Source organism: Neofelis nebulosa, chromosome 15 (assembly GCF_028018385.1).
Source record: "Neofelis nebulosa isolate mNeoNeb1 chromosome 15, mNeoNeb1.pri, whole genome shotgun sequence".
NCBI classification, from domain to species: Eukaryota; Metazoa; Chordata; class Mammalia; order Carnivora; family Felidae; genus Neofelis; species Neofelis nebulosa.
Genome location: NC_080796.1, coordinates 51,258,770 through 51,275,438, shown reverse-complemented (window position 1 = coordinate 51,275,438; position 16,669 = coordinate 51,258,770). Strand labels below are relative to the sequence as shown.

Sequence of the window (16,669 nt, the reverse complement as noted above, 5' to 3'; positions counted from 1 at the left end):
TGCTTTGTGTCCTATTAAAAAAATATCTATGACAAGAAATGAGATTCAATCACTTCAGTGACGACTTCTATGCATCTTTCTCCTACCTTTCTCAAATCTTCCTCGGTAACTTCTGAGGCTTCCTGAGACCGTCCGTTTTGGAGGAAATGGGAGAAAAGGCTTTTCCATCTTCAAAATAGTTTCACTTCAAAAACACTTCAAAACCTAACTACGTCATACCTATGTTAACACGATGTAAGTAGTTATTACTTACTTTTGCTTATCTATCAAAAGAAAGATATACCAAAAAAAGAATGGAATACATGATCTCCTACAAGATAACTCTCTAGCACAATGAAAATTAAAGAAAGAATAAAGGGAGATTAGAATCGAACTGGGTACATAACTATGATAACATGACATGAAAAGTAACAAAAAATCTGATGTCAAGTGTAAACACACACACAGTGTGCTTTGAACACTGAATAAATATTTATAAAACAAAGATTGTCAGGAAGCACAATAAAAAATTGACAGCAGAATTTAGAGAAACTAGGGTTAAGAGTAGCTGTTTAACTTCTTAAAACTAACCTGCATTCTCCATTGTATCTGTCTTTACTATACATCACCTTTGAACCACAAGAATATGTTGTTTTAAAATAAAGATAAAGTAAGGCAATACATGTTGAGAACTATGAAGACCTCTTTGGTAAAGATGTTCAAATCTAATGACATCTCCACGATTTTGTTGGTATAGAGAGTTTTGAACACATTCAACCACAAGAGTCTGAAATGCAATTTTTAAATTCATACATTTCAAACAACATAAACAGTTAAAATCAGTTGACCGAAAACATTTTTAACTTCTACAAAAACATGAAATTTTTAGGATGAAAATAAAGATATAATCAAGGTAAAAGTATTTTTTTTAATATATGAAATTTATTGTCAAATTGGTTTCCATACAACACCAAGTGCTCATCCAAGGTAAAAGTATCTTAAGGTGATATCTTCTTCCTTCATTTGCATCAAATCAAGTGGTATTCTCAGAATGAGAAACCAGGCTGTCTCTGCTGGAGCCGATTTATCTAAATCTGAATCACAAATGACAGTCAGTTTTCTCACATTTAAAGGAATATTGTTACAATCCACAAGTTATCTTTGATGTCAATATTGGTGTATATACTATTTCTCCAGAACCTTTCACCCAGAGCCTGTGGAATGTATCTACGACACTTGCCTTGTAACCAATATGGCCTATAACCAATTATTTTCATTTTTGGCTGCGAAATAGTAAATTTTAAGATTAATTCTAATATTTTTCTGCATTTATTGCCATTCCCATGTAAAGATGAGTGCTGATTTGCCAACTCCTTAATACTTTTACCTAAAAAGATTTGGTAAATCTTTATATTTGCTCTTTAATTTCCAATTTTTGGAGTAAGGACTTGATAAGGCCACCTTCTGATGGCTTTAGAGATATTCTTTCTTTTTCTTTTTCTTTTTTTAAAAGTTGTATCAGTGGGGAGCCTGGGTAGCTCAGTTGGTTGAGCATCTGACTAGATTTTGGCTCAGTTCATGATCCCAGGGTCATGGGATTGAGCCCTGGGCTCCAGCTCAGCCTCTGTGCTGAGTGTGGAGCCTGTTTAAGATTCTTGCTCTCTCTCCCTTTGCCCCTCTTCCACCCATTGAGTTTGCACTCTCAAAAAAATAAAATAATAATTATTAATTAATTAAAAAATAAAAAAATAATAAATGTATCAGCATGAATTCATGAATTTTTATTTATTCAACTGTCACAATTAAATATAGTCATTATTTCTGAAGCTCAAATTATCCCAAATTTGGCTAGTGAGAGCCTCTTGAAATGAGCTCCTTATTGCCTTGTTGTACCCCATTATTCTTTGAGCATTTCTTTTCTCTTTAGTACAACATGATGTTCCAAGCTTGCTGTATACTTCCCTGCCCAATACCTGAGAGCATACATGTTTCCAAAAAGGTCTGAATCTTTTTTTTAATGTTTATTTATTTTTGAGAGAGAGAGAGAGAGAGAGATAGGGCATGAGTGGGGGAGGGGCAGAGAGAGAGGGAGACACAGAATCTAAAACAGGCTCCAGGTTCTGAGCTGTCAGCACGGAGCCAGACGCAGGGCTTGAACCCGTGAACCACGGGATTGTGACCTGAGTGGAGGTCAGACACTTAACCAACTGAGCCACCCAGACACCCGTGATTCTTTTTACCGGGAAATAGTGTTTAGAATCCAACTATTGTGCCCTTGGTACTAAATAGGAATATTTTAGAATAAGAACTTGATAATAGTGACCTTCTGATAGCTTTACATATATACACATTTTTAAAAATTTTTTTTAATGTTTGTTTATTTTTGAGAGAGACAGAAACAGAATACGAGTGGGTTGGGGCAGAGAGAGGGGGAGACACAGAATCTGAAGCAGGCTCCAGGCTCTGAGCTGTCAGCCCACAGCCCAACGCAGGACGTGAACTCAGAGCGGGAAGATCATGACCTGAGCTGAAGACAGATGCTCAACCGACTGAGCCACCCAGGCGCCCCATATATATATATGTATATTTTTTAATGTATCACCGGGGCACCTGGGTGGCTCAGTCAGTGGAGCATCCAACAGGATTTTGGCTCAGGTCATGGGATCGAGCCCAGGGCTCGAGCTCTGGGCTGTGCGCTCAGTGGGGAGCCTGCTTAAGATTCTTTCTCTCTTTCCATTTGCCCCACTCTCCCCACCGAGCTCTCCTCTCTCTCTCACAATAATAAATAAATAGATAGATAGATAGATAGATAGATAGATAGATAGATAGATAGATAATCAGCATGGATTCCTGAATTGTTATTTATTCAATTTGTCATAATTAATTCTAGGCATTGTCTTTGAAACTCAAAGTATCCCAAATTTGGCTAGTTGAGAGCCTCTTGAAACTAGCTGCTGATTGCTTTGTTATACCCCATCATTCTTTGAGCATTTCTTAAGACAACATGATGTTCCAGGCTCGCTGGGTATTTCCCTGCCCAACGCCTGTAAGCATACGCCTTTCCAAAGGGGTCTGATTCCTTTTACTGGGAAATAGTGTTTAGAACCCAAGAATTGTACCATGCTGTGAAGAGAATTATGCTGAAATAGAAATGTTCAACACTGTGGAAACGTCTTTAAATGTCTTTTTGCTTGTCAGAAGACTGAAATAGAGTGAAATTTAAAATTCATTTGCTCCTATTGGATCTTACAATTCAAGTTTAATAACACAGGGTTAAAAACTTTCTAGTACATTTTCTGTCTCTTCTCTTTACTCACATATTCTTATATTTCAATATTTGCAAAAATAATATAAAAAGTTTAATGCAAACATTACTACTACCAGGTAACCTACTGAATGAAGGTTACAATGTCTTGGCATTGATTTTGTCCCGGGATGTTCAACTCTGAATGTAAGTACTCTCTTCCAAAATGACTTCAAATAATCCTGAAGGTTTCTGAACCTTCTGGTTCACTTCCAAACTTAATACAGTTTTACATTTATTTGCATTCATATTTTAATTTTAAATCATGCTTCTTCCTCTATTAAGCTAAACTTTTTAGATATGAAAAACAGCTACATGTTTCAAAAGTCAAAGTCACATGACAAGGCTCTCTGAAGAGTAAGCTTTTTCCATCATTTATCTGTTCCTCATTTAATAAAGTTATATTTTTATTAGTTTCTGTCATCCTCCCAGTGTTTATTAATCTCCTTTTTTCAATATATAGAAGGGAGGTGATTTTACACATTTATCTGTACCTTGCTGTTTTCGTATTTATTATTCTAATCTTCTCTTGACTAGCCTTCCTCAGCTCCCTGCACAGAGGCTGCCTCAGTAGCTGTGCTGCGGTAGACACTGGTCAACAGCACGGTCTGGATCAAGCGTCCCCACATGTGGCTGCGTTGGGAGCCAGAAGGGAAAAGGCTGTCTGGCACTGCCCTCCTCCGGGCTCGTCTGACGTTGGCCTTGTCGCTGGGGTGCTTGAGAATAAAGGCCTCCTAGGTCAGAAGGGTAGGAGGAGCCCAAGTTGCGCCTGGCCCCAGGCCACGTTAGGGGCCCTTGTAAGAATCCTGGTGGCGGGCAGACACTGGGAGACCTAATCTTTGGACGCCCAGTGTGAAATCCTCCTTTGTGTAACTGTGTCAGCGAACGAGCAATTAGTATTTATTTCCTGGTGGATGGACACTCTGCCCTTAACCGTTCCCATGCGCAAAAATTAACCTAGTAGGAGCCAAGACCCCAGGTCTTTAAATCCATGCCTCCAGGGCACACAGCAGTCCCTTTCAGGGAAACCCAAAATTTCACACCTGTCAGAGTTTTGAAAGATATGACTGGAAATTCGCAAAACACTGTGTAGCACATCACACTCATTACCTCAATCGTTTCTCATGGAAACCCTATGACGTAGGTACTCCATGCACATCTTTCAGAGAATGCAAGAGTTTTAGAAAGAATAAGCCGTTGGCCCAGGATCACATTGCTAGGGAGAAGCCAAGCCATAACCTGACCCTAATCTGGCTCACAGATTTTTTTTTTCTATTAAACAACGTGAATAATTTAATTAGTTTTGGAAAACCCTCCCCTCCCCATATAACACCTGACCCAAAATGCAATAACGCTTTGCAAAAGTTACCTACAGGTGGTCAAAAATATTTTAAAACAGATTGGAAGATTGTTTGTAGTGTTTTTACTCATAACAGGAGGCGCAAACCTTGGACGAGGGCGGGTTCCCCGTATTGCTATCACCCCATGTAAATTTAAAACAAAAGAGAAAATTCGGAGACTTCCTAGCGTGCAATTAAATGCAAAGACAAACAAAGCCCTTAAGAAAACCATTCGAGAGGGCTACAAAACGAATAAAACACAACGGTCACGTACTTCTGTGGGGCTGAATTAAACTGAAGGGAAGTCAAGACGCCCTAACGCCTACTGAGCGGCAGTAGACAGAGGCACCTTAGCCACCGCGGGACCCCTGCCGGCGTGCAGGAGCCAACCAGTCGCGCAGGCGCAGGGCCGGAGCGGGAATCCGCCCCGCCTTCCCCGGGCCCCGCCCTCCCTGCTTCAGTTCCGGGTCCTGTCAGTAGGGGCGGCCGCGGTCTCGGCAGCGGCGAAAGCCGCGAAGCTGCGCGGCCAGGGTTTCCAGCCCGGCCTCTTTCCTGGCCGGGCCCCAGCATGGCTGCCCCCAGGGCTGCGGGTCGGGACGGTGCCGCGTTGTCGCGTTCCTGACGGCCCCTGGCGTCTGTGCTCTCCTTCTCTTCCCCAGGCCACTCCAGCAGACATGTTTGCCAAGGCCTTTCGGGTCAAGTCCAACACGGCCATCAAGGGGTCGGACAGGTGAGGGAGAGAAGGGCCCTGTTCCGCCCACCAGGACACCCAGCCATTTCTCCATCCCGGCTGGCCCACAGCCCTTTTGGACTAGCTCAGCCGACCCGGGGTGGAGGCCGAGGGGTCCAGCGGGGGAAGGGACCCCAGGGGACCAGGCTGGAATAGACATGTTTTGAGGGTGAAGAGGGAGAGGAGGCCTGATTTATCTCCCAGGCTATCTTTTGGATATTGTCGTTCGTTTAAAGGAAAACGTAATTCAATCAGCGCTTACTGACTGCGATCTATAGAAGGTATTGCGGAGGGCGCCAAAAAAGAAAGAAAGGCAAGAAGGAAGGAAGACAGACAGACAGGGTGCCACTCTCCTACGAGCTTAAGTCCCTGAGGAGAAATCAGATGGGGAACCGGGAACTACAACGATGGGAGGAACAGTGTCTAGTGATTACTTCTGGCAGGAGAGACAGACAGACAGATGGAGGGAGAGGTGAGGGAGAATTACGGGACATGTTTTGAGGAGACCTGTATCTGTTCAGACAGTGTCGCAAACGCAGATAGCACGTTGCGAATTTTGGACCCCGTGTTCTCTAGTTGTCACTCTTGGTGCCCTGGTATCGCTTTTTAACCATCTGGGACAGGTTTGCCAAGCATATAGAGAAGGGAGTGGGTGCGAGGGCTAGGCATAGAGGCAGGAAGGCAGGGCTGAATTTCCAGTCAGGCTAACTTGGTTACTGCAGTTTCCCTCTTTCTTCGTAAAATGGAAAGTCTTGCCCCCAAGAATATGTGACAATAGAGGAGACATGGGATGTGAAAGAGAATAGGATGTTTTGGAAGAGTGTACGAGAGTAGGGCATCATAAAGCAGTTTTTCCTTGGCCCTTTGATTTGATAGTAAGTCCTCCCGAATCCTTTGCATTCCAGGCACGATTCATACCACTCATTGGTTTGCTTTCTGCAGGAGAAAGCTTCGGGCTGATGTGATGGCTGCTTTCCCCACTCTAGGAACAGATCAGGTCTCTGTGTTGGTACCTGGAAAGGAGGAGCTCAACATTGTGAAACTATGCTCACAGAGGGGATGCAGTGACTGTGTACGTGAGCGGTGGTAACCCCATCCTGTTCGAAGTGGAGAAAAATCTGTATGGCAACAGGATGGACATGGCCATTACTGTAATCCTTGCCTGGCATCCGTTTCTCCTTATTTCTTTTTTTTTTTTTTTTTTTTTTTTAATTTTTTTTTTCAACGTTTTTTATTTATTTTTGGGACAGAGAGAGACAGAGCATGAACGGGGGAGGGGCAGAGAGAGAGGGAGACACAGAATCGGAAACAGGCTCCAGGCTCCGAGCCATCAGCCCAGAGCCTGACGCGGGGCTCGAACTCACGGACTGCGAGATCGTGACCTGGCTGAAGTCGGACGCTTAACCGACTGCGCCACCCAGGCGCCCCTCTCCTTATTTCTTTCATTCACCTGTCTTACTCAAAACAGTAAGTGCCAAATCTCCCAGTACCATCCCTAAGAATCGTTTCGGGCCCAGTGTCCCTACAATTGGGTCTTTCAAGGTCGAAACTTACTGCCATAGGAGGGAGAATGAAAGGGCCAATACAGAAAGAGCGTGGTTGCCACGAGATATTCTGAGATGAAGGAATAGTAGTTCCTAGTGGGTTAACTAGGGATGGAGCAGGGGTCTCGAAAAGGGTGGCATTTCAGAACATGTGAGAAATACGTCTTAAAAGGATGACTAGCAGGATTTTCTTTAGAGACTGAAAAGATCCTGTGATAGGAAAGAAGCTGGGTTAATGAAACCACGTACCCAGCTGTCTTAGTGATGTACTCCCATCGAGATACCCCCCAGGGATTCTTCCTTCGGCTCTGTCTGGCTCTCAGGATCCTTTGGTTTCTCTCCTTGTGACAGATCTCAGACATCTAGGGTCCTTTTGTCTCTAGCTGCTGACACCTGCTTTGTCACTGGGGCTTTTCTTGCCCTAAGCTGGGCTACAGCAGAGTAGGGCGGTCTCCTTGGGCCGCTGCTGCCCCCACCCCACTTTGCTGCTGTACGGACACGGGCGCTTTTTGATCTAAGGGTTTTTACCACTAATCACTATGAAAACAGAGGGAATACAAATAATAAACATGCGGAAATTTCCAAATTGTTTACAGGCTGGTGCCCTGTTCTTAGTCTACTTGTTTCTGAGGTCACAAATGGAATCCTCCTTGGGTCTTTGTCCCCGCTTTTACCTGCTGTGCGCATTTCTGCAGCTACAATCAGGTGGAATGATGGGGCCTCCCAGTCTCAGGTGACATCCAGGTTTTTAAGAATCTGCCTTAGAATGAAACCCCTTGAAACCAGCGCTACGGTGTATGTTAACTAACATGAATTTAAATAAATAAGTTTAAATTAAAAACAAAACAAACCAGAATGAACCCTCTTTGGGCCTCACAGCCTCTTCTCTAGCTTTGAGTTGAGTTCCTTTACTGTCCCTGAATTAAAGTGGCCTTCGCGTTTGGCTTTGCCAGTGCCCCAGGGGATTGACTTTTTGGCAATAAATCTGTGTCTCTTTTTGGGCAGTGTATGCCTTGTGGTCCTATCCTGACCTTCTCCCAGCTTTCACGACGTGGCCTCCGGTGCTTGAAAAACTGATGGGGGGAGCAGGTAAGAAGATTTCCCTATATTCTGGCTATCTACTGAAACCCGCTTAGGAAGGACCGACTGCTCCAATAAATGTACCCACTTCCTGGGTTCATATGGTTGAAAAATGGAATTTTTCCCCCGTTTGCGTTTCATCTCTCTCTTGACTGCTTCCGTGAGGTCCCTGGGCCTCTACGACGCTGTTGAAAGGCTTCAGTCAGCTTTGTACTTTGTACTTCAATGAGAAAACAGTTTGTGAACTGCCATATGCTGTCCTTTAAGTCAGTAAGCTAAATTTAGGAAACCAGAATAAGATAGGTCATGGAACTGGCCTTGGTGCTTCAGTTGGACCACTAGCCCCCCTAGGGAAATGGTGTGATACTCGGGTTGCCATCTTTTAATTTTCATTATGAATAACCTTGCTGATACCTGATAAAGGTTTGTAGGTTGAGTGAATGAATAAATGATGAAGTAGAACTTGGAATTGTTTAGAGGCAGAATACAGGTTGTGATGCTTTTGTTTTGTTTGCTGCAGATTTGATGCTGCCAGGACTCGTGGTGCCCCCTGCTGGTCTGCCTCAGGTACAGAAGGGTGACCTCTGTGCCATTGCCTTGCTGGGGAACAGGTACTGTGTCAGTCCGCTGTGCCTTTGGGGGAAAAGCTTGGGTAAAACTGGGGAAAGATTTGAGAAATGACAGCTTCCAATGCATATGGATAAAGGATTACACGAGAAAAAAACAAACAGGTTTTTCTGGAGTGGGCCACTGGGGGCTTGGCAGTGAGCCTGTGGAGGTGTCTTTATATCTGGGCCAAGTGTATTTGCTGCTGCTGATTTTTTTTTTTTTTCTAGTAATTTTACATTTACGGAAGAGTTGCAAAGATAGTGTAGAGTTCTTATCCAGCTTCCTGTAACAATAACGTTTTTTATAACCAGAGTACAGGTATCAAAAGCAAGGAATTAACATTGGCACAGTCCTATGAATACAATTGTAGACTTTCTTCATATTCCCCCAGTTTTTCCATGAAATGTCTTTCCATACCACTTTGCATGTAAATGTTGTCTTAGAGTCTGGTGTGTGACATTTTCTTGGTCTTTCTTGGTCTTTCATTGCCTTAACACCTTTTTCTTCATCATCTACATCATCATCCTCTCTTTTAATTCTGTTTTTCATTATTTATTTTTGAAAAGGAGAGGATGTCAGTGGGCAGAGGCAGAGAGAGAGCGAGAGAGAGAATCCCCCAGCATGGGACTCAATCCATGTGCCCCGGGATCATGACCTGAGCTGTAACCAAGAGTCAGACGCTTAAGTGACTGAGCCACCCAGATGCTCCTAAGTTATTTTGATAGTTTTCTTGAGATATATTTTACATACTACAAAATCCACTAACTCCAAAGGTACATTTCGGTGATTTGTAGTGTATTTTTACAGAGTTGTTCAGCCTTTAAACATAAATTAGGAAGTATTCATAGGAACAGTTCCGAGAAATCCAAAGCCCCCTCACCTCACAAACCTTTTCTCCTAGAAGTAACCGTAGCATTTGATGCATACATCCTCGTCAGCCTTCTTGAATACACGTATATGTGTGCTTATGAAAACGTACAGTTTTGTTGTGTATGGTTAAAAATACAACCAAATGGAATTATGCTTTATCTATATTGTTTTTTCACTTAAGATCGTGGGGACATTTTCCAGGTCAGCAAGCTCAGGGACGCTGAGCCTTCTTCCCTGCTGTGTGGTGATGGAAGAGGTCCTCTCCGAGTGGACCTTGTGGTCACCTCCAGTGTGTCTTCATCACAAACAATATCTTTTTTTTTTCTTAATGTAATTTGTTGTCAAATTGGCTAACATACAGTGTGTACCGTGTGCTCTTGGTTTTGGGGGTAGATTCCCATCGTTGATTGCTTACATACAATACCCAGTGCTCATGCCAACAGTTGCCCTCCTCAATGCCCATCACCCATTTTCCCCTTTCCCCAGCCCCCTCCCATCAACCCTCCATTTGATCTCTGTATTTAAGAGTCTCTGATGGTTTGCCTCCCTCACTCTTTGTAACTATTTTTCCCCTTCCTTCCCCAATGGTCTTCTGTTAAGTTTCTCAAGTTCCACACTAGTGAATATATGTATATATATAGTGAATATATGAATAGTGAATATATATATATATATAAAATATATTATATATATTATATATATTATATATATATATATATTCTTCTTATCCATTCATCAGCTGGTGTACATTTAAGCTCTTTCCATGATTTGGGTATGTTGAAAGCTCTGTTGTAAACATTGGGGTCCACATAACCCTATGAATCAGCACTCCTGTATCCTTTGGATAAATTCCTAGTAGCGCTATTGCTGGGTTGTAGGGTTGTTCTATTTTTAATGTTTTGAGGAACCTCCACATTATTTTCCAGAGTGGCTGCACCGCTTGGCATTCCCACCAGCAGTGCAAGAGGGTTCCCATTTCTCCATATCCTCACCAGCATCTGTTGTTTCCTGAGTTGTTAATTTTAGCCACGCTGATGGGTGTGAGTTTGTATTTTGATTTGTATTTCCCTGATGATGAGTGGTGGTGAGCATCTTTTCATGTGTCTGTTGGCTATCTGGATGTCTTCTTTGGGAAAAGTGTCTATTCATGTTTGCTGCCCATTTCTTCACTGGATTATTTGTTTTTTAGGTGTTGAGTTTGGTAAGTTCTTTATAGATTTTGGATACTAATCCTTTATTCAATATGTCATTTGCAGATATCTTCTCCCATTCCATTGGTTGCCTTTTCATTTTGTGGATCGTTTCCTTTGCAGTGCAGAAGGTGTTTATCTTGATGAGGTCCCCGTAGTTCATTTTTGCTTTTAATTCCATTGCCTTTGGAGATGTGTTGAGCAAGAAATTGCTGCGACTGAGATCAAAGAGGTTGTTGGCTGCTTTCTCCTCTAAGGTTTTGATGGTTTCCTGTCTCACATTTAGGTCTTTCACCCATTTTGAGTTTATTTTTGTGTATGATGTAACCAAGTGGTCCAGTTTCATTCTTCTACGTGTTGCTATCCAGTTCTTGCAGCACCATTTGCTAAAGAGACTTTTTTCCATTGAATATTCTCTCCTGCTTTGCCAAAGATTAGTTGGCCATACACTTGTGGGTCTTATTCTGGGTTCTGTATTACATTTGTCTATGTATCTGTTTTTGTGCCGATACCTGGTCTTGATGATTACAGCTTTGCAGTAGAGGCTAAAGTTTGGGGTTGTAATGACTCCCACTTTGGTTTTCTTTTTCAATATTACTTGGGCTGTTCAGGGTCTTTTGTGGTTCCATACAAATTTGCTCTGAGAAGAATGCCGGTGCAATTTTGATTGGGATGGCATTGAATGTGTAGATTGCTTTGGGTAGTGTTGACATTTTAACAATATTTATTCCTCTAATCCGTGAGGATGGAATGTTTTTCCATTTCTTTGTGTCTCGTTCAATTTCCTTCATAAGTTTACTATAGTTTTCAACATACAGGTCTTTTACATCTTTGATTAGGTTTATTCCTAGGTATTTTATGGTTCTTGGTGCAATTGTAAATGGGATGAATTTCTTGATTTCTCTTTCTGTTGATTCATTATTGGTGTATAGAAATGCAACTGATTTCTGTGTATTGATTTTGTACCCTGTGACTTTGCTGCCTTTATGTATCAGTTTTAGCAGCCTTTTGGTGGAGTCTTTCGGGTTTTCCATATAGAGTATCATGTCCTCTGTAAAAAGTGAAAGTTTCCCTCTTCTTTGCCAGTTTTGATGCCTTTTATTTCATTTTGTTGTCTGATTGCTGAAGCTAGGACTTCCACAACTGTGTTAAACAATAGTGGTGAGAGTGGACATCCCTGTCATGTTCCTAATCTTTGGGCTGGTGGGGGGGATGGAGGAGATCTCCATCCACCCCGCCCCCCCCCCCCGCCCCGCCCTCTGGTAACCAACAGGTTTTTCTCTATAGTTAAGTGTCTGTTTTTTTCTTTTTCTTTTTCCCACTATGTTTTGTTTCTTAAATTCCACATATGAGGGAAATCATATGATATTTTTCTTTCTGTGACTGATTTATGTCACTTAGCAATTATACTCTCTAGCACTATCCATGTCATTGCAAATGGCAAGATTTCATTCTTTATTTATGGCTGGGAAATATTCCATTGTGTGTGTGTGTGTGTGTGTGTGTGTGTGTGTATTATAAATATATATGTACGTCATACATGTATATGTATTCCATTATGTATATGTATATGTATACCGTATGTGAATGTATGTGTCTATGTTATATGTATGCCACCCTCTCTTTATTCATTTATCAGTCACTAGACATTTGGGCTATTTCCATAATTTGGCTGTTGTTGCTACTATAAACATTGGGGTGCATGTATCCGTTTGAATTAGTATTTTTATATCCTTTGGGTAGATACCTAGTAGTACAGTTGCTAGATTGTAGGGTAATTCTATTTTTAACTTTTTGAGAGACCTCCCTACTGTTTCCCAGAGTGGCTGCACCAGTTTGCATTCTCACCAACATTGCCAGAGGATTTCCCTCTCTCCACATCTTCACCAATACCTGTTGTTTTCTGTGTTGTTTATGTTAGCCAATCCGACAGGTGTGCGGTGATACGTCATTGTAGTTTTGAGTTGTACTTCCCTGATGTTGAGAGATGTCGAGCATCTTTTTATGTGTCTGTTAGCCATCTGGATGTGTTCTCCGGAAAAAGGCGTATTCATGTCTTCTGCCCGTTTCTTAACTGGATTATTTGTTGTTTGGGTGTTAAGTTTATATCTTGTTGTTGGGTGTTGAGTTCCTTATATGTTTTCAGTATTAATCTTATGAAATTTTAAAAGATTGGAATTATTGAGAGTACATCTCAGACCAAACAAAGTTAAGCAAGAAATCAGTTTAAACGATAACTAGAAGAACCCCAAGTTACCAGAAATCGACACTTTAGAAGACAATCTTTTAAAAAATTAAAGCAGGACTTCTAGCTTTTGTGGTGTGATGAGCTTGGTGAACTCACTGAGCTTACTGAGGACATTAAGAAACAGACTCACACATTACCAGTTGCCTGATTTAAGACAAAAGTCAGAGTGAAGCAGTGTAGTAGGAAGGAGGTGATATTTTCAGTAAATATTGCCCGAACAGTTGGATAGCTGTATTTTAAAAATATGTCTGTCGCTCTTAGTACCAGATACCATACACAAAATCAAATGAGTTGTAAATGTGAAAGAGAAAACAATGCTTTTAGGGGAAAACATTATTGCATCCTAGGACTAGGCAAGGATGTCTTAAATACGACACGAAAGGTACTAATCCAAACGGGAAACAATTTTAAATTTAATTCAATATTAAAATTAAGAAAACCTCTTTAAGTTTATTTATTTATTTTGAGGGAGAGAGTGAGTGTACATGCACAGGCACGTGCCGGCGGAGGGGGGGGGGGGGGGCGGGAGGGGCAGAAGGGCAGAGAGGGGGAGAGAGAGAGAGGGAGAGAGAGAATCCCAAGCAGTCTTCACATTCATAGTGTGGAGCCTGATGGGGATTGAACTCAGGAACTGTGTGACATCATGACCTGAGCCAAAACCAAGACTCGGATACTTAACCAACTGAGCCACAGGTGCCCCAAGAAAATTATTTTTGGTTGTAAGCTCCAAACATTTTCTTTTTGTCCATTGCAATGATTGTATCCCGTGACATTAACAAGGACTGTCTCTGCTGTGGCTACAGCCATAGACATGCAAGGCGACTAGTGACCCAGAATTCTTTTCTGCTTACACGTGTCAGTGAATTCAGCCTAAATTTGTGGTTTGAACCCTCTGAAAACGTGTCCAGCTTCCAAAGCTGGCTACCAACTTCCAAAGCAGGCTTGAAGAATACGTTTGAAAAAATTACACCCAAGCATAACTATGAAAACCAAACATGTAACTGTTCAATTTAAAATGAAGAAATTCTGCTCAGTAAAAAACATGTAACACTGAGCAAATAGCCCATCGATGGAGAAAATATTTATAGTACATATGTCCAAGAATGTACAAAGAGTATAGAAAGAATTCCCACAATGAGGTAAGTAAAAGACAGATTACTCAGCAGAAAAGACTTGAATAGACAATTCACCCAAGAGGATATCTAAATGACCAGTTGCTACATGCGAGTTCTCCACTTCATTTGTCATCGGGAAAAGGCATATTAAAGCCACAAAGAAGTACTGCTCTGTGTTCACCAGAATGGCTAAAATCGCACAGATTGGAGACATCAAGTGTGTTGAGGATTTGGAGCAATGTATACACTGCTGATGGCACACCAGTTAGCAGAATCCTTTTGGAAAACTCTCTGATGTTACCTGGTACACGTAAACGTATTCACGCGTCGTGTCCTACCATTTCACTCCTCAGTATGTACTCATCAGGAATGACGACCTGTCTTTACCAAAACCTCATAATAGGCTCATAGCGGCACTACTTCTGTTAGCTGCAAACGAGAATCCACCCAGATGCCCAGTGGCAGGCACACAAATAAAATGAGATATGTTCAAAGAATTGAACATTACACGCCCTAAGAATTAATGATCCGCAATTAAACCCAACAGCGTGGTTGAATGACACACGGTTTTTCACGAAAGGCTCTGAATACTAAAGACTCAGGATCTGATCTCTCAGCTGCTGCAGAGTACCAGACAGGCAAATGGACTCCATGTTCCCAGAGATCCGGAGAGGGGTCACCCTGTGTGTGGTGAGAGGAGGGCGAGAGGGACTGACTGAAGGGACAACCGGGGCTTCCCTGAGACCTAGTGCTGCGCGGTTTCCTGAGCTCGGTGCTGCTGCAGAGGCGTCTTCACCTTCTCGAGATTCAGCAGACCCTTTGCTTCCCTTCTCTTCATGCTTATCGTATTTCAACATAGAGTTTTAGCAATCCAGCATTCCAGTTTCTTGAGTTTTGAATTGTTAAACTCATTTGTGTCCAATGAGAGTGATCCTGTTGTTTCACACACGTATGTGACACGTCCTTAAAAGAGTAAGTGCATGGCAAAAACAGACACATAGACCAGTGGAATAGAATAGAAACCCCAGAGTTAGACCCACAAACATATGGCCAACTCATCTTTGACAAAGCAGGAAAGAACATCCAATGGAAAAAAGACAGTCTCTTCAACAAATGGTGCTGGGAGAACTGGACAGCAACATGCAGAAGGTTGAAACTAGACCACTTTCTCACACCATTCACAAAAATAAACTCAAAATGGATAAAGGACCTGAATGTGAGACAGGAAACCATCAAAACCCTAGAGGAGAAAGCAGGAAAAGACCTCTCTGACCTCAGCCATAGCAATCTCTTACTCGACACATCCCCAAAGGCAAGGGAATTAAAAGCAAAAATGAATTACTGGGACCTTATGAAGATAAAAAGCTTCTCAACAGCAAAGTTGTTTCAACCAACAAAACTAAAAGGCAACCAGTGGAATGGGAAAAGATATTTGCAAATGACATATCGGACAAAGGGCTAGTATCCAAAATCTATAAAGAGCTCACCAAACTCCACACCCGAAAAACAAATAGCCCAGTGAAGAAATGGGCAGAAAACATGAATAGACACTTCTCTAAAGAAGACATCCGGATGGCCAACAGGCACATGAAAAGATGCTCAACGTCGCTCCTCATCAGGGAAATACAAATCTAAACCACACTCAGATATCACCTCACGCCAGTCGGAGTGGCCAAAATGAACAAATCAGGAGACTATAGATGCTGGCGAGGATGTGGAGAAACGGGAACCCTCTTGCACTGTTGGTGGGAATGCAAATTGGTGCAGCCGCTCTGGAAAGCAGTGTGGAGGTTCCTCAAAAAATTAAAAATAGACCTACCCTATGACCCAGCAATAGCACTGCTAGGAATTTACCCAAGGGATACAGGAGTACTGATGCATAGGGGCACTTGTACCCCAATGTTTATAGCAGCACTCTCAACAATAGCCAAATTATGGAAAGAGCCTAAATGTCCATCAACTGATGAATGGATAAAGAAATTGTGGTTTATATACACAATGGAGTACTACATGGCAATGAGAAAGAACGAAATATGGCCCTTTGTAGCAACGTGGATGGAACTGGAGAGTGTGATGCTAAGTGAAATAAGCCATACAGAGAAAGACAGATACCATATGTTTTCACTCTTATGTGGATCCTGAGAAACTTAACAGAAACCCATGGAGGACGGGAAGGAAAAAAAAAAAAAAAGAGGTTAGAGTGGGAGAGAGCCAAAGCATAGGAGACTGTTAAAAACTGAGAACAAACTGAGGGTTGATGGGGGGTGGGAGGGAGGGAAGGGTGGGTGATGGGTATTGAGGAGGCACCTTTTGGGATGAGCACTGGGTGTTGTATGGAAACCAATTTTACAATAAATTTCATATATTGAAAAAAAATAAAGATAAATAAACTAAAAAAAAAAAAAAAAAAAAAAGAATAAGCGCATGGTTTGCGGGAAAAGCAGGTCCCAAATATCAACCAGCACTGCGCTCTTGGCAAAGTTCACTCATGTTGTCTGGGTCTTGTTTGTGAAAGCGTTGCCTAACGTCAAGCTCTGTAAATGATTTCTTTTAAAATTTTTTTAATGTTTATTTATATTTATGGGGGGAGGGCAGAGAAAGAGGGAGACTGAACCTGCAGCAGGCTCCAGGCTCTGAGCTGTCAGCACAAAGCCTGACTT

General features: G+C 42.0%; 1 protein-coding gene across 1 annotated transcript; it reads left to right on the top strand.

The window, feature by feature from the left end:
• The first annotated feature begins 3,414 nt into the window (after positions 1 to 3,414).
• Positions 3,415 to 13,337, top strand: LOC131495560 (uncharacterized). Its single transcript, XM_058700562.1, has 7 exons — positions 3,415 to 3,430; positions 3,821 to 4,030; positions 4,720 to 4,901; positions 5,104 to 5,353; positions 7,903 to 7,986; positions 8,498 to 8,588; positions 12,468 to 13,337. The coding sequence occupies exons 1-7, from the start codon at positions 3,415 to 3,417 to the stop codon at positions 12,565 to 12,567; spliced, it is 933 nt and encodes a 310-aa protein (XP_058556545.1). The 3' UTR covers positions 12,568 to 13,337.
• Positions 13,338 to 16,669: the final 3,332 nt, after the last annotated feature.

Excerpts from the sequence above, each read along its gene's own strand:
- LOC131495560 (XM_058700562.1), top strand. Across the intron at positions 5,354-7,902 it reads GCCATCAAGGGGTCGGACAG|TGTATGCCTTGTGGTCCTAT; the intron begins GTGAGGGAGAGA and ends CTTTTTGGGCAG. Across the intron at positions 8,589-12,467 it reads ATTGCCTTGCTGGGGAACAG|AGTGGCTGCACCAGTTTGCA; the intron begins GTACTGTGTCAG and ends ACTGTTTCCCAG.